The sequence below is a fragment of the Anas platyrhynchos genome, chromosome 2 (assembly GCF_047663525.1).
Source record: "Anas platyrhynchos isolate ZD024472 breed Pekin duck chromosome 2, IASCAAS_PekinDuck_T2T, whole genome shotgun sequence".
Lineage (NCBI taxonomy): Eukaryota > Metazoa > Chordata > Aves > Anseriformes > Anatidae > Anas > Anas platyrhynchos.
The window spans coordinates 28,439,065-28,457,421 of record NC_092588.1 but is presented as its reverse complement, the minus strand read 5'-3'; the positions used below and the strand labels follow the sequence as shown (position 1 = coordinate 28,457,421).

Genomic DNA, 18,357 nt, shown 5'->3' with positions numbered 1-18,357 from the left:
AAAAATATATATATTTACACACACACACAGTATAAATAAATCAGCCAGCATCTAGATAGGCCCTTATGAAGAGAAGACAAAAGCACTGGAAAATTTGATTTTAGTGCTGAGGAAAAAAAAAAAAAAAAAAAGGTTGAGGAGGAGGAAAGGTTGTAGGAAGGACTCAGCCAAATAGAAGAAACAGAATGGAATCAAGTGAAAAATGAGGTAAAAAGGCTCTGGCAGAGTAAAATAGATGTGAGACAGATGGTGAAAATATTAGAGTTTTGTTTCCAGTCAGTACAAGGAAAGAATGATATCTTACACTTGTGTCTTTACAAGGGGGTTAACCAAGAACAAGAAGAAAAAGCCAGCACCAAATTATAGCATTCAAGTGTACATAGATTTGGGTCTCAGAGGCTGAGTTACATGATGACATGAAACTATTAGGCATTGTCCTGGAAAATCACCATTTGCTTAAATAACATACTGCTACAAAAGATATGTTGACAAAGGTTTTTGTATGGTTTGCATCAAAAACAAACAAACAAACCTATATTAATATGTATGATTAATGTTCAGATAATGCTTTTAGCAAAATATCTTTGTCATATTGTTATTTCATTGTGCTAGTTTAATTGATTCTCTAAAATAGCCTGAAGTAAATAAAATACTTACTTAAGCAAGGACTATTATCACTGTGTTTGGGCATCAAATATCTACTACATTAAAAACATAGATTCACCAAGAATTACTAATATCCTAGACTAAATAAAAACTTCACTTGTATCTACCTGCTCCAGTGAAGAACTTACTGCTGATAATACAAAGATCAAGAAATATTGGAGAAAAATTCCTCATCCAATTGTTGTTTGGTTTTCCACAAAATGAAATGGTGAAGAGGAAAAGAAGACATTTTATGTATAAATATAATGCACTTGAAAGACAAAAATGAAAATATAGTATGATTTTTGGAGTTCTCAGTGATATGCAGTATTTGAACACATTACTTTTAATACATTGTTTAACTTGCCGAGCATTTATTTCATTTTATTTATTTATTTATTTATTGTATGGGGCACAGTGAAGGCTTTCTGATCTCTCAGTAACAATGACAATGTTACAATGCTAAGTTTCATTTATTTCCAATCTCAACACAGAACTGAAAAAAATAAACAGATGTTAAAATTGCTTAATTTCAAGATAGCTTGTTGCATACTATCAGTGGTGAGAGAATCACTTGTTTCAGGAATACCTTTGTAATCCTAAACTTTGGTATATGCACATGAGATTTAGTGTGAAAAGGTAGAGTAGACTTTCTAAATAGACTAGAAAGACATTCAGGTGTTTTGTGGTGAATGGCATCACCAGCTGGGTAGATGAGGGCAGAGTGGATTACTTGGTTGTCAGTACTAGCTTTTCTTCCTGTGAGTCAGATGCCCAATATGGTCCTCAGGTGTAAATATCCAAGACAGACATCTGAAAGGGACAATGTGGAGTAAATGAAATCAAAAATGATGGTTCTAATTTGCCTTTGGATTTACATGTAAATAAATAATTTACAAAATCCAAATATTCTTACATATTTCAGATAGGATCCACCCAAGGCTACTGAGAGAACTGGCAAAGGAACTGGTCAAGCCACTTACCATTATTTATCAACAGTCCTGGCTATCGGGGGAGGTCCCAGTTGGCTGGCAGCTAGCAAACGTGACACCCATCTACAAGAAGGGCTGGACGGCAGACCCGGGGAACTACAGGCCTGTCAGTTTGACCTCAGTGCCAGGGAAACTCATGGAGCAGATTATCTTGATTGTCATCACGTGGCACTTACAAGGCAACCAGGTGATAAGGCCCAGTCAGCATGGGTTTATGAAAGGCAGGTCCTGCTTGACAAACCTCATCTCCTTCTATGACAAAGTGATGCACTTGGTAGATGAGGGAAAGGCTGTGGATGTGGTCCACCTTGACTTCAGCAAGGCTTTTGACACTGTTTCCCACAGCGTTCTCCTCAAGAAACTGGCTGCTTGTGACTTGGACTGGCGTACGCTTCATTGGGTTAGAAACTGGCTGGGTAGCTGGGCCCAAAGAGTTGTGGTGAATGGAGTCAAATCCAGTTGGAGGCGGGTCTCTGGTGGCATTCCCCAGGGCTCCGTGCTGGGGCCAGTCCTCTTTAATATCTTCATCGATGATCTGGACCAGGGCATTGAGTGCACCCTCAGTAAGTTCGCAGATGACACCAAGTGAGGTGCGTGTGTCGATCTGCTCGAGGGTAGGAAGGCTCTGCAGGAGGATCTGGATAGGCTGAACCAATGGATTGAGGTCAACTCTATGAAGTTCAATACGGCCAAGTGCTGGATCCTGCACCTGGGCGCAATAACCCCAAGCAAAGCTACAGGCTGGGAGAGGAGTGGTTGGAAAGCTGCCTGGCGGAGAAGGACCTGCGAGTATTGGTTGATAGTGGGCTGAATATGAGCCAGCAGTGTGCTCAGGTGGCCAAGAAGGCCAAAGCATCCTGGTTTGTATAAGAAGCAGTGTGGCCAGCAGGTCTAGGGAAGTGATTGTCCCCCTGTACTCGGCTCTGGTGAGGCCGCACCTCGAGTACTGTGTTCAGTTTTGGGCCCCTCACTACAAGAAGGACATCGAGATGCTCGAGCGAGTCCAGAGAAGGGCAACGAAGCTGGTCGTGGGTCTGGAGAACAAGTCTTATGAGGAGCAGCTGAGGGAGCTGGGTTTGTTCAGCTTGGAGAAAAGGAGGCTCAGGGGCGACCTTATCGCTCTTTGTAAGTACATTAAAGGAGGCTATAGCAAGGTGAGGGTTGGTCTATTCTCTCATGTGCCTGGTGACAGGATGAGGGGGAATGGGCTTAAGTTGCGCCAGGGGTGTTTTAGGTTGGATCTTAGGAAGAACTTCTTTACTGAGAGGGTTATGAGGCATTGGAATGGGCTGCCCAGGGAAGTGGTGGAGTCACCGTCCCTGGAGGTCTTTAAATATGTTTAGATATAGAACTTAGCGATATGGTTTAGTGGAGGATTTGTTAGTGTTAGGTCAGAGGTTGGACTCGATGATCTTGAGGTCTCTTCCAACCTAGAAATTCTGTGATTCTGTTATTCTGTGATCTCTCCATTATGAAAGACCAAATATCAATTTTGATCAACTAGTATGGAGACAAATTGTTGTTAAAATAACCATACACATAAAAGACAGGAAAGGTTTTTTTAAATAGAGGTAGAAATATTATGGACTGGGAAAGCAAAGATATCACTAATCCTCAAACAAAGTCCTGGCTGTATACTTCCTACTAAACTTTCTAGTGTTGCAGCATTTTTGTGGTGTTTTTCATGCTTTCATTTTATTCATGTAACAACCCACTGAGCTGGAATATCATCAGTATTATTGCCAGTTGCTGAAGAAATAGAAGAAGGTGAAGACATTAAGTTACTTGCATAAGGCCTCTTATCAAGTCTGTACCAGAGCTGGGATTACAATTCTGAAGCTCTTTACTTCTTGTTTGGTGTTTGGCAGCCTGGACCGTGACATTCCCCAAATCCAATTTTAAACTCTTATAAAATAATAGAAGAAACAGAAAGGAGCAAAATAATACTTGCCTACATAATGCTACCAGTAGTTTTCTTGGAAGCTTCAGTGGAGTAAAACTGGCCATCTATGAACCTCTCATAACAATTCCACAATTAATAAAGATGGTACACTACATTAAAAGAGCAAGATATGTTTGCCCAAATAATCTTCTTTCCATAAGAATTATATGAAATATTATCCTAACCATGTAACATGTCCTTAAAAAAAAAAAAATAGCAAAGAAGATTTAGAAAGAAAATTTTATTGTAGAGGAAACATCTAACCATACAACAGTTATCCTTATTAGGCTTAATTTTACATAATAGTTTCAAATTCTGAAGTGCCAAAATGTTTTGCTGATTAAAATTTCAGAAGATATTGTACTTTGAAACTGTAAACACCCCTGAGAGCAGAGAGAACTGCTGAAGTCTATTAGGAAATTTAGAATTATAAAAATGATAGTAGGAGACTGTCTTACTTGCCAAGGTTCATTTAATCCTCACAGTAATATGAAGCTGGAGGAAGCAAAAACACACAGGAAGCAACACTGCTGAGTGAGACCAAGATATCCTGGTGAACATGAGATTAGCCTGAAATGTCATATGACTGTAAAAATAGCTAAGATTGTTTTTAGGCAATTCACTGTATCATGAAGCTGCCAAGTGAAGAAAAAGACAGCAGTCCTCCTGTACCTTTTACTGTCACTATACCTACAACTGAATTCTGAAGTCAGATTCAGGCCACAGAAACTGTAGAAAAACAGAAATACATTAAAAATTATTAAGAAGTCAGCAGAAATGACTGATGAGGGAAGATTAAAATAGCTAGCTGTATAAATGATAAATGATGACTCAGAGGAGATGAGGAGATGAGATAGCTGGCTACAAATAGACCTGGACAAAAGAAAAACAAAAGGAAAAGTCACCAACTTCTGTTCTTCTGTTTGCCTTTTTCTTTAAAAAAAAAAAAAAAAAAAAAAAAAAAAAAAAAAGAGCCTGACTGACAGCACATACAAGCTGTCAGTTCCATGATGAAATGTTTCCTTCTGCCTAGGGAGGTGGTGGAGTCCCTGGAGGTCTTTAAAAGACACTTAGATGTTGAACTTAGCAATATGGTTTAGTGGAGGACTTGTTAGGTCAGAGGTTGGACTCGATGATCTTGAGGTCTCTTCCAACCTGGACAATTCTGTGATTCTGTGTGTGATAACAAGAATTGATGAATTTTATCATTTAAATGGCTCCAGAAGTGTCAACTTGTAGGGAGAATTGTCTCTGCTATAGGCATGATGTGTCAACCCATTCTTAAAATTATTAAATGGAAAACTTTACCCTAACTTTAAGGTTAACATAAAATAAATAAATAAATACCTAAATAAAAATTATTTTAAAAGGCAGGATATCTTTGGGAGGAAGACAGAAGCTTTTTTTTTTCTTTAATGAGGACAGGAAAAGCCCAAAATATTTTTATGTGGATTTAACTAACCATCTTAAAAATAACTTTTTTCTTTATTTGTGTGACCTAGATATAGTAATCCATTAAAATTGATTTAAAATACAAAGAAAGGACTTTCCATGATAAAACATATTTTATCTGGTAGCTTTCTGTTCTCTCACTTCCTTCCCTCCTTCTCTCCCCCATGACATATCCAATATTCTTACTTTCAACAGGTATGTAAAATTTTATAAGTTTTAAATTTTATTATTATATTTTTTAAAATTTTATGTTTAAAATTTTATAAGTTTGATTAGTTTGATATGTTTGATAAGTTTGTTCATCTAAGATAAAACAGTTTTTAATGACAGCTTATTAAGGCAGTTAACATGAATATTGAATTATCTTCATAAAATATTAGTACCAATACAAGATAAATAAGTGCTGTAGGACATTTTAGCCACATATACATAATACATCTAATGTTTAAACATCTTATTTTTTTCTGTAACACTGCAAAAGTATTAATGTTGTCACTGTTGCTAAAAAACAATTTAAAAGGAGAGAAAATATTTTCCTTGAGCTTTTATTCTTGATGAAAATTGTAACATGTATTAATTTTTAAATCTCAAAGACTCTAAGTCACAAAATAATTCAACTATTAAAGTAAGGATCGAATCTTGATATTTACAAAAGTTCAGCTATTAACTGAGTCTGGATAACAGAAGGGCAGAGTTAAATTCCTTGGAGTTGCCTGAGAGCTCTGTATGTTTTAGGTCAGAGACGGAGCACTCTTATAGTGCTGCATTTTATCCATATAAGGGCTGATATCATGATATTCAATATCTACTAGAATGTCCTTGTTCAGCTCAAACCCAAACATCCTAGCAGTTGATCAGGCTGCATTTTTTACTCTGTATATTTTTTACAATTTTTAATTGTCAAGACAGACATCACTGGCCAACAAGTTGACTTTTCAGGTTGTTATCTTTCTTGGAAGGATTTTTATTTATCAAATGCATCTGCATGTTACTCAGCAAACTTTCTTACTGCAAATGGTGAAAATTAAGGTTTGGCATTTAAATGGTGCTTTGAATAAATTACCAGTGCTTAGAATTTTTATAGTTAAGAAACATTTCTACAGAATTAGTTTTCACTTCAAGTTTCTATGTTTTATAAGCAAAAATTGGTCATCACAGAAACCTAACACTGAGTGTTGATTATTTCCTGACTCAGCTGTAGACATGATCTCAGGCTAATTTGTGTTTGGGGGAAAATGAAAGTGTTTAATTTTTCCTAACATTTTCTTTGTAAATATAGTAAGTACACAGAAGTGTGGTATTTTAAAATCTCTTTCACAGAATCACAGAATTGAAGGGGTTGGAAGGGACCTCGAAAGATCATCAATTCCAACCTCCCTGCAAAGCAGGTACCTTAGAGCAGGCTGCTCAGGTAGGCATCCAGACAGGCCCTAAATATCTCCAGAGAAGGAGACTCCACAACCTCCCTGGGCAGCCTGTTCCAGCGCTCCATCACCCTCACCATGAAGAAGTTCTTTCGGAGGTTGTTGCAGGATTTTCTGTGCTCTATCTTGTGACCATTACTCCTTGTCCAGTCCACACAAACCACTGAAAAGAGGTTGGCCAAATCCCTCTGTCTCCCACACCTTAGGTATTTAAACACATCGATGAGATCCCCTCTCAGTCTTCTTTTCTCCAGGTTGAATCAACCCACGTCTCTCAGCCTTTCTTCATAGGGAAGATTCTCCAGGCCCTGTATCATCTCTATGGCCCTCCGCTGGACTCTTTCCAGGAGATCCCTATCTTTTTTACACAGGGAGCCCAGAACTGGACACAGTACTCCAGGTGAGGCCTGACCAGGGCAGAGTAGAGGAGGAGCATCACCTCCCTTGACTTGCTGGCCACACTCCTTGTAATGCATGCCAGGATCCCATTAGCCCTCTTGGACAAAAAGGCATACTGCTGGCTCATGGTCAACCTGTTGTCCACCAGGACCCCCAGGTCCTTCTCCTCAGAGCTCCTCTCCAGTAAGTTGTCCCCCAGCCTGATACATGTGGTTGTTCCTTCCCAGGTGCAGGACTCTACACTTGCTCTTATTAAATCTCATTTGGTTTCTTCATGCCCATCTCTCTAGCCTGTCCAGGTCTCTCTGAATGGCAGCACAGCCTTCTGGCATGTCAGCCACTCCTCCCAGCTTTGTGTCATTGGTGTACTTGCTGAGGGCAGACATCAAGGCCATTGATGAAGAAGTTGAATAAGATTGGACCTGTCACCGACCCTCGGGGAACACCAGTAGTCACAGGTCTCCAGACAGACTCTGTGCCACCGATCACCACCCCCTAGTACTAGGCCAGTCAGCTAGTACTCGACCCACCTTACTGTCCACTCCTCTATCCCACACTTGCTCAACTTTGCCATCAGGATGTCATGGGAGACAGTATTGAAAGCCTTGCTAAAGTCAAGGTAGATGACATCCACTGCTCTCCCTTCATCTACCCAGCTGGTGATGCCATCATAGAAGGCAACGAGGTTGGTCGAGCATGACTTCCCCTTGGTGAATCCATGCTGACTACTCCTCATAACCTTCTTCTCTTCCAATTGCTTGGAGATGGCATCCAGAACAAGCTGCTCCAGTACCTTTCCAGGGACAGAGGTGAGACTGACTGGCCTGTAGTTTCCTGGATCCTCCTTGAAGACCGGAGTGACATTGGCTATCCTCCAATCTTCAAGCACCTCTCCTGTTCTCCAGGACCTTTCAAAGATAATAGAGAGTGGTTCAGCAATCACCTCTGCCAACTCCCTTGGCACACCTTTGTGTGCAAAGTAATATAGTTCTAATCTATTTTCAGAAAACATTTCAGTTTTTGTGAAAGATTTTCCTTTTTTTTTTTTGCTTCAGTTTTTCCTTAGTAAATCCTAATTATTCCTAGAGTCACTGTAAGCAAAAATTTTAGTTCATTCAAATTATATAGACTTAACTATTTGTTTAAAAGAAGCAAATGTTTTGTTTAGAAATGAAATAAAATAACTTCAGGATAAATTCACATTAATAAGAAGTTCCTGAAAATATTTCTAACCTTGCTGAAGGCAAATTTTTAGAAAGTGAAACTAAGTATGGACCTTACTAAAAAAAAAAAATCTTCAATTTAAATTTTTCCTACCCTCTTGTAATAAGATTTAAGTGAGCTTCTAACTCCAACAGAATTTTTAGAATTTGGCCTTACTAGTCTATTTAGCATGCAAAAATGTATAAGGATAATTTTTTTGTATTCCTTGGAAAATAACAACTGAGCTGATGAGTTCCAGTCTTTTAAGATGATGAACGACCATTTATATAACATGGAAGATGCTGAAGTGAATAGTTCTCATAATCCTTTTTAACAGATCAGGTCCTCAGGTGTCTGTCTCTCCCAAATTATTTTGCATATTAACCAAAATGCTGTTTCTTCAAAAATAGGCTTTGCATTGTCCTGTCATTGGTAAACTGCATAAGCAGCACTGTGAGCCAAAGGACCAATAATAATCTGGCTATAATGGTCCCTTCTCACCCCTACTCCCCAGGGAAATTCCTGGGAATTATTGGGATGTAGAATTGAACAACTCCTGTTTGCCTCAGTTCTTATACTGTTCCATGCATCAGAACACAACACAACTGTAAAAGGTACCATTGTCTTCATTATTCTGGTGTGCCCATAGGGCAACATCTCCTATTAAATGGGAGATGTGAGTTCAGATGTTCATTTTATGGACTGAAGCTGAGTTTCAGAGCCACAAAGGAATGCTTTGTCATTCTGATGTTTAACCAAACTTCATAGGAAATGTGAAGAAAGCAAGGATTTTAAACCTGCCCTCTTCTTTAGCAGCTCATATTGACTGACAGACATATCCCATGTATGTGTTGGGTAATATGAAACTCATTTTAGTCATTTACATTTACATTCCTGTTTAACATCTAGAAAATTTAAAGTTTAAAACAGGTTTGGGGACTTTACTCTTTGAATCTGAGATTTAAATTGTAATGAAAATGGTGCAGTTTATAACTTTGATGTTCAATTGTACGAAGACTTACATTAGTTAGTTCTAGGTAGAATAATTAAATTAGCTGTATCATGAAACAGTACAATGAAGTGTATTAACAAGTATCTTCTCTCTGTAAGGTATTCCTTAAAAGATATGTTTTGCATTATAGCAATTATATATTTTATAAAATTTATATATATTATATAATATATATATAAAATATATATATTATATTATATTATATTATATTATATTATATATAATATTATATATATATTATAAAATTTATAAAATATATAATTATAAAATTATATATTTTGCATTTATTACCAGAAAGGTAATATCACTGCAATGATAAGAAATTAACAAGATACCTTATTAAAGGCTACAATGAAATGAGATGTTTTCAGATATGTTTCTCTCACAATTTCATTTATTTCTGTGGTTGTATGAGTTACAATATTTGTGCTTTTACTGATAGCACAGAAGTGATAAGCATAATTCAGTATTCACAGATGTATATAGTAACTGAAGTGTACAACTTATTGTTCTTTCTCATTGTAATGAAGTTCCCGTGTATCTTTGATTCTTATGAAATATTCACAATAGTATTGTATGTAGACCACCAAGGCAATCGGATCTCAATTATTCATATGTTAATATTATTCTCATCTTTTGAATATCTGCAGCATATTTTCCTGGCTGTTCATTTGAATATGAGAACCCACCAGACAACTATTTTTTTTTTGTGTTACAAAAATGTTGTACATCTGCATTGCAAAGGAAAACTACAAGAGGGAAACTTTCAATGTCCTATTCAAACTCTATTTAAATTAGTACACAGTAAATCTGGGCAAAAATAAAATGAGTATTTTCAGGTCATAAAAAGGAATAGTTCACTAAATCCCATTTTAAATGACTAAACAATAGAGGAAATACAGAGTGTAGTACTTTGGTGTTTGGAAAACAGTTGTGATAGTAATAATTAAAGAGGGGTTTTGTTTATAATTTTCATGCAAATTTTGTCTGGCAGAAGATTTTCTTTAGATTTTTTTCCCTTGTCATTTTTATTATTGTGTCTGTTATACCCAGGAATCCCAGCTGAGATCATGACATTGTGTGACAGAGCTTAGCCAAAAAAAAAGGCAAGTCTAAGGTCTAAAAAGTGAAATAAAAAAGTGACTTAGTGAGAATCATACAGAAAATTAGTGGAAGAGACAGGTCTACAAGACAAGTCTACTGTTATCTAGACCAGAGACCAACACTGACCCAATGAAATGATAAGCAAGCACAGAGAACATTAACAAGATGCTAGGACCAGATTTTCACAAACATGAACTATCACTACTCATGTGAATTTTTCCCAACATAGGTACACCAAAATGATGTGTCTTTTGAGAGTATCACAGAATACCAGCATTTTTTCTGTTCACCAGCTATTTGAGTGCTGAAATTTTTATTTTTATGCCTAGCTACTCTGCCATGTAACCTCTTCAGATTAGTGCTCTTCAAGCAAACACTATGTGAAGTGCACCTTGACTCCTGTGTAAATATAGTTATATCTTAGATGGGTTTAAACTTGCAAGTTCTCAGATAATAGCTACTTTCTGCCAACATGGAGCTCAATGTGCAACACATTTTTGTTTCTTAAGTGGATTGTCTTCAAACTGTATTAAGTACAGTTATGAATGTACAGTTACGAGTGTACTTAGTACTGTATGGTACTAAGTGTTCCAAATATTCAGGTTAGCTATATACAGGCATGACTTCAACATGCATGATCCGCACAGGAACCTAGAAATACAGATATTAACTGTGTCATATAATAAAGTTCAAAGGATTTTGATCAGGTTAGTTTTCCTGGTTTTCCATGTTGCAATCTCTAAATACATACAGTATCTTGTGTTTATAGAATGTATTTCAATTTGATAAACTTACAAGAAAATTTATTTGCTTCTACAGTGTTTTCTTTAAATGTTGTAATATAGAGTAAACTGTTATTTTAAGTGTTTAAGGAAGTAAAAACAAGTTGACTGATAGCCTCCACTCTATGTATGTGTGCTTGAAAATAAGCAGAACATTTTCTAAGACTCTGGAGGATTGCCCATGTCTCCATTGTGTGTTTTATCCTAAGGGTGGGGTTTGGATTATGTGTGATGGAGATAGCCAAAGTACTGATGGCTACTGTTCACTAGGAACAGTGTAGAGTTCAGTAACAATGGTTTCTTTTTTTATTCAGTATAGCTTAATATATGGTAGCTATTGATTTCAAATATGAAACTTCTGCTGTTAATGTCAAGCTTTAGGTGTCCAGAATATAGAACATTATTCCTTTTCATCTTGAGAAAAATGTGAGCAGTATTTAACTGGATTCTCTTCTTGCCTGAGCTGCTACTGTGATATGATCAAAAGGAAGAACAGGTTAAAAAATAGTAACATAAATCTTAACTGTAAGAGATGACCTATATTTGACTGCTGTTTAAATGACCTCCTTCATACAAAATAAGTTTTCATTTTAAAAAGATATACATATGTATTTGTTCGTTATCAAATACAACTAAAGAAAACCCAGCAGCTACATGTGATAATTTATTTCTTTTCAACTCCATCTAAATAAAGTGACGTAAATAGAATGACCTGGTGGCAGGTGGAATTTGCATAAATAGTAACAAAATCAAGTGCACTTTAAAAGGTTGAAACGAGATGAACACAAAAATTATTTTTCTTATTTTGGCAAATCTTTCCCAAGAATAATGTGTCCATTTCTATTTAAAGTATTTTTAAGGGTCTTGTGATCTCAGAGGAAAAACTAAATAAATGCAAGTAAAACTGCATTTATACAATTAAGGAAGTTTGTTTTCATACTTTTTAATTTTAGGAGTGTAAGCCATTTGTGTTTCCCCTGCCTTTTCTAATTTCTTTCTTTTTTTTTTTTTCTTTTTCCTTCTTTTTTTTTTTTTCTATTTATTTTTTTTACACAGAATTGATAAGGAAAAATGTTCTGATAGAAACATATTGATTGAGTAAAGAACTATATGTTACTGGTCCTGCAATCCTTATGGTGGTCAATGATATTTAACTGGTGATAAATGTGCTCTATCTGACACCAAACAAAAGCAAAGTTGTCTTTCATTTTTAGAATTTGCTCTCCACAGGGCCTTGAATGTTCATTTCTTTGACATAAAATAATGATTCATTCTCTTGCTTTGCAGTTTCTATATAGCTAGGTACTTAAAAAGTCAATACTGAATTTCCAAGCATAAATCCACATATGATTACAGCAGAGCTCCAATAACAGAGTATTGTGTTAAGAGATGTATCGGTATATTTTATATCTATAAAGATGAGAGGTTTTAATTTGGCTTATTAACAAAATTTTAAAATATGTTATGTTTGTTTTATTGATAATCATTTTTAGAAAGTTTAACTCTTCCAAGTCCAGATTCACCTTATGGGAAAAATTAAAAAGTGAATTATTGGTGGAAAAATCATCAAAGCCAAGGGTAACTGTATGCTATGAAACATAATTCTCTTTGTTCTTTATTTAAGGGTTAAAGCCAAGTAATCCAACCATGACCGGCAAAACACAGACCAGCAATGTCACCAATAAGAATGACCCAAAATCCATCAACTCTAGAGTCTTCATTGGTAATCTGAACACAGCCATTGTCAAAAAAGGTGACATCGAAGCGATCTTTGCAAAGTATGGAAAAATAGTTGGCTGCTCAGTGCACAAAGGTTACGCATTTGTACAGTACATGAGCGAGAGGCATGCAAGGGCTGCGGTGGCAGGAGAGAATGCCAGGATCATTGCAGGGCAGCCACTAGGTAAGTGCTTGTTCATATCATTCAAATATATTTTTCTCTTCTTTTTCTATATTATCTGTTGTTGCTACCCTGGGGACCAGTAAGTTGGTTTTTCCATTGTTTGAGTGTATTTCCAGGATGTTGGATCTAGCAGAATTTTGGAAATATTACATGTTACTTAGTTATTATGAAATTTTTAGTGCTATAAACTACCTATTTATTAAGCACATTACTTCTGAGTGCTTAGATTTCTCTGTGTAACCCCATTGCAGTGAATATGATTATTCATGTGAAGAAAATATAAGCATTTTCTCTTAAGGTCTATTAGTAAATTTAATGTGATATAATGAGTCCTGTCTAATAGATGTGGTTATCTTGACTTTAATGAGTCTAAAATAATATCCAGCTCAGTGGTGTGCCAGATTTCAGACAGAAGCAAAAGAATGAGTTTTGTTAGTCCTTGAACTTGTACCAAATCAAATTGCAATGCAGTTATTCATTTCGAAAACTATTTGTTTTTCATTTTGTTATTCGATTTTTGCTTACAAAAATTTTAGGTTGAAGTTTCTCCCCATATAATGTTGTAGACACTGTTCCTCTGAACTCCAAACTAAAAAAGCATAGTTTATTATTATTAATAATAATAAAATTAATAATAAAATTATTAATAATTTTCTAGTACTTTGTTATGAATGTTTGTGTAATTTGTTTTTTTTTTTAATTTGCTTTTCCTTACTGACAAAATTATCTGCAATACAGTACTAAACCCATATGCTACATGTATAGTAATTATGGACAGTACAGCAAAATATTTAGGAGAGATCTCTTGCTAGACCTCTGAGCTAAATTACTCAGACCAAATCCACTTGTGTGCCTTGGCAATGCCAGGAAGAGGTGAAGTGCATTTAGTGTTTTGGCTGTACCAAGTCATAAAGAATGGACATGGCTTATTCATTTTCAATTTCTTAGGCTGTGGAAATCTTTTTTTCTGATTATTTGTAGAAATTGAGTATTTGTGTTAGATATGTTGTTGTTTTGTCACAGTTGTTAAACAGTAATTTTAACTTTTATAAACCCTGTATTTTGGGTTCAAAAGAAAAACAGATTAAAGAAATCCAATTATATTTTAGGGGAGACTACTTTACAACTTCTTTTAGGACAAGTTATATATATGAGTGAAATAAAAGTATTCAAGTGAGAAAAGCAAGGCTGCAAAGTCAGTCTGTGAGATGGCATTATTAGAAGATGTTTCCTGGAGCAGTGGTCTCTGAGCAATAGGCCATGTAATGCCATCAGTGCATTATTTACAGCTCTTTGCACACTGGTCTGACCAGATTTTTTAAACTGTGTTTTCCTAAGGCAACAGATCTGTTATTACTATGACTACTGTTGTTAGTCTCTTTTAGTTTTTCTTGTGGAGTCTGTAATATACCAAGTGCTTTGTGCAAGAAGATGCCCTTGCTGTATTCAAAGTACTTTTGTGCTTTGTACAAAAGATAGGTGGAGCTGTTATAAAGCCAATTAAAGGGCTAATAATCACTTGAATTGTTCAAATTATTTAATAACAATGGAAAGTTTGTCCACAACTAAGTTTCAGCTGTATAATCTTAAAATACTTTGCTTACTCTGCCAAGTCATGTGGAAGATTTTATGCTGATATTCCTGATATATTCCTGATATATCAAGGAATATGAAGAATAAGAAAGGTGAAATTTACTTTTAAGTGTCCCAGACCTCATTTACAGTTTCTGTATGAGAAATACGGTTGTCATTAGTATTTTCTGACAAATAAAATGATTTCTTAGAAGTGGTACTCCTTGTTAGACAAACTGCTTCTATGAATTCTTTTTATTAGCAGTAGACATTAATAGTTGCCTCAAAATAATGAGGAACCAATAGATAAAACTTTCTTGGCATTATGACACAGAAGAATAACTTATGTGTAAATGTGCTTTTGAATGGGAGGAAATAGCAGGCAGGACCATTACAGTGTAACTACTTGATAATTTACAGATGAAAGAAGACAGCTCTATATCCTGAGAGCTGTGTATTCTGGGGGAAAAAAAAATAATAATAACAATAAAAATTATATATATATATATATATATATATATATATATCAACAGTTAAAGTGTGGAAAGGGGACAAGAAAAGAAAAGCTATCTATCAATGTACAAATAAACTTTGATAACACAGCTAGATTTTCTTTTAAAGGGAATTAGAATATATTAATAATGTAATGAGGGCTGGATGGTAGTCAGCTGTTGCAAGATGTTTGAAGAAAGGAATGTTTGAAAAAGATTATCACATATGGTATATATGTCTGATACTACCATAGACACTAGTACTCAGTATTCAAAATAAGGAATAAGACTCACAAAAGAAGGAATAATTTAGACTATATTGTTAATCTACATCAGTCCTTTCATACTTTTGGTAAATTGACCGTTAATGTTTGTTCTTGCCTTCTGTGTGATCCTGCCATTCAAAATTGTGATCGTCATTCACAACAGCTTTAGCAGCATTAAAAATAGTTTGCATGTATAAAAATGAAATTTAAAATTGAACCTTTAAATTCCTATAGCTCTATACAGCATTATACAATTTACTGATGATAATGCTAAAATTCCCATCTAGTTTTAGGTAAGGGAACTGCATGAATGTGCATTAAGTTCCTGCCTAAATATTTTTTCTGGTTGGGTTTCCAGGGTGTTAGGCTTCATAAGTACATAGCAAGGCATTTTTTAATGAATTTCTTAGAAGCATAAATCTTAAGCCTTCTTAATGCTTGCCAGCTTTCTTGGGGATAAGTGTCCTACTGGTCTCCTTGTACAACTCCCAGGCTCCTGCTGACATGCTTGTTGGCCTGGTGGCCAGTTTTGTACAATGGCAATGCCATGGATATTGTAACTTCAGGGAAGCAGATTTCATGGGATATGTGGTTCTTTCCAAAATTTCCGATCTATGATGTACATCATGCACTGAAAATCTGTGGAGAGACCTTAAAGGAACATAAAATAAAATTTAAAAAACAAATAAATAAAAGGAAATTTATTGGTCTTATGAAGTTCAGTGAACTTTCTTGAATTATACCTTCAAGGGAATAGCACATTTTCCCGACATACAGCAGGACAGGGACAGGTCAGTATTGGTCCCAGGAGTGTGTTTCTCAGTGATTACTTTGTGAACTCCTTCAAGCTGGAGCCAAGAAATTGTTCAACTTGTTTTAGAATAAAAACTGCAAATGATATTCCCAGTTGTGAGAACACATCCACTCTACTGTATAACCTCAAAAGTTTTTCATCTATTTAAATATATCTACGAGTTAGAAAATATTTGTCCATATCCACCTCTTTGCCACAATGGGTAGAGAGATAACAGGAATAATCCTGAGGAAATACCATGTTTCTCCCCTGACCTCTACCAAGGGTAATGTTACATAATTAATTATTTAATTAAAAGACCTTCATGTGGATTCAGACTCTGAGTGCTTACTGGCGCAGTGCACTGGGCATGAACCTATGGACAGAAATGTCACACATCTGCGGTGAGAAGATGACTAGAGATCTGCTTGCTTCAAAGCAAATGGAGCAAGTCCCTTGTGGGAATTGTGGTTTGAGGAGCAATCTGCACTAAGATTGTAAATTTTGGATATATGATAGAGAACACAGTTTCTATATTTCTATATTTTGGATATATGATAGAGAACACAGTTCTCTATCATATCCCTGATGTTTTCTCCTGCCACTAAATTACTTCACAAGGGTCACGGCAACATTATTTAATTTTTGTGTGCATTCCTGCACACGTGTATTCTGTAAAAGCCAATTCCCCATACAGTGTATTTAATGTTCCATAACTTTATATTCCTGATTACATTATGCATTAGGAAAAGATTTGTAAGAGCATTCATCTGAAGTGCTGGTATACTTATTGTAGCATCCTGCACATCACAATGTCTCTGATTTGATTGGTTTATAGTTCATATCCTTACCTTTTGAAATTGTATGACCTATCTGTTTCCTCTTTCAAACACATTTTTTCACACTTTAAACCCACAACAAGTGTTTGATTTGGACCAGAATAAGAGCCAAGCCACCTTCATAGGCACCTTGAAAACACAAGTTAAATACTGCTTGACTAATAGTTTTGGTCTCTGCTGTTGCTTTTGTAAGACACCATAGAGTTGCATACTTGGATGCTGAGAAAAAGGAAAAAGCTTACAGTACCAAGACTGTGAAAGACACTGTAGTTCTTGATTTGATGCCCTTTTTAACTAATAAATTAGTTCCATTGTAGTTTCAATCCTGTTTCATTGCTTTAAGTATTATTCACGTATGTCCGCCTTCAGGTCTAAATTAGATGCAGTCTCTGAGTACCTGTGAGCACATACTGACATATAGCCTAGGGTAAAATGGTGGTTTTAGGTAATTATTTTGGGTGACATACTCTATTGCACATTCTTTTGAGAAGCACAGAAGCCCTGCAGGGGCTTTCTAAATGATGACTACCCAGTAGAAAATATCCAAGGAGGAGAGCAGGTAATAAAGAGGGCCTTTAGAGAGATTCGACATATAGCTTTGTTGTAAATTGAATTGATGTGACAATAGGGCTGGTTTTCCTTTTGTTTCCACTGCTTCTACTCAAAACAGATCTCTATTTTGTATTTGTAATGTCTAGAAATACCAAGGGATTTATCTATATATTTCCAGAACCAGAACTTTCCAGAGTGAATAAATTCTTCATCTCAATCTGAAGTTCCAGACAACATTAATTACATCATGGATATTTGTATGCAAATATATATATTATATAAAAAAATAAATATTCATGTTGTTTTAGCAAGCTTGTTTGTTAAAAAATGTACTTTGGCTTAAAAATTGATGCAAGAATTCAAATTTCCTTAGTGACAAAACTTTCTTTAAATCAATAGTACACTATTTGTAAGAAAGAAAATTCAAAATTGAATTAGTGATTGTTTGCTTTTAACTTTGCCATTAATTTTCAGTCGGTAGCACACAAGTACAACAATCCTAGAAGACATTCATTTGTACAACCATAAGCCATTATTTATTGAAAAAATCCTGTTACACACCTATATTTATCTACCATAGTAGCAGGATATATCTGTGTAGAACAAAAAGTAATACTTCCCTGTTTTAACGTGTGTAGTGTATTAGAAACTGGAAAGATTCCTAATCTTCCTTCTGACAAGTCTGTGAAGATGTGAATTTTTATGAGTCAAAACATTTTAGGCAAGCACAACGACTGTCTTAGAGAAACCCCAGAGACTGTATGAATATAATAAAAAAATGTTTTGGTATTTTAACATATACGTTAATAAGACTTATTAAAAATAAAATAATTTAATACTGTATCTGTACAGTAATTAATTATATATCAATGTTAGATTTTAAGCCTTATACTTTAAGAAATTGGACGATGCACGTTCACATTACTGAATCAGAAAGAGCAATGTACTTTACACAAAATTCGTTGGTCCATCATAATTTTTGCAAT

At 35.4% G+C, this 18,357-nt stretch overlaps 1 protein-coding gene across 11 annotated transcripts in view; it reads left to right on the top strand.

The window, feature by feature from the left end:
• RALYL (RALY RNA binding protein like) overlaps positions 1-18,357 on the top strand; it is a 413,930-nt gene that overhangs the window by 186,434 nt on the left and 209,139 nt on the right. For all 11 annotated transcript variants that reach the window (XM_072034489.1, XM_038174147.2, XM_038174146.2 and 8 more), the window contains one exon: positions 12,580-12,858. In XM_072034489.1, coding sequence (XP_071890590.1) covers positions 12,603-12,858 — 256 coding nt within the window. In that variant the 5' untranslated portion in view covers positions 12,580-12,602. The remainder of the gene's footprint in view (positions 1-12,579; positions 12,859-18,357) is intronic.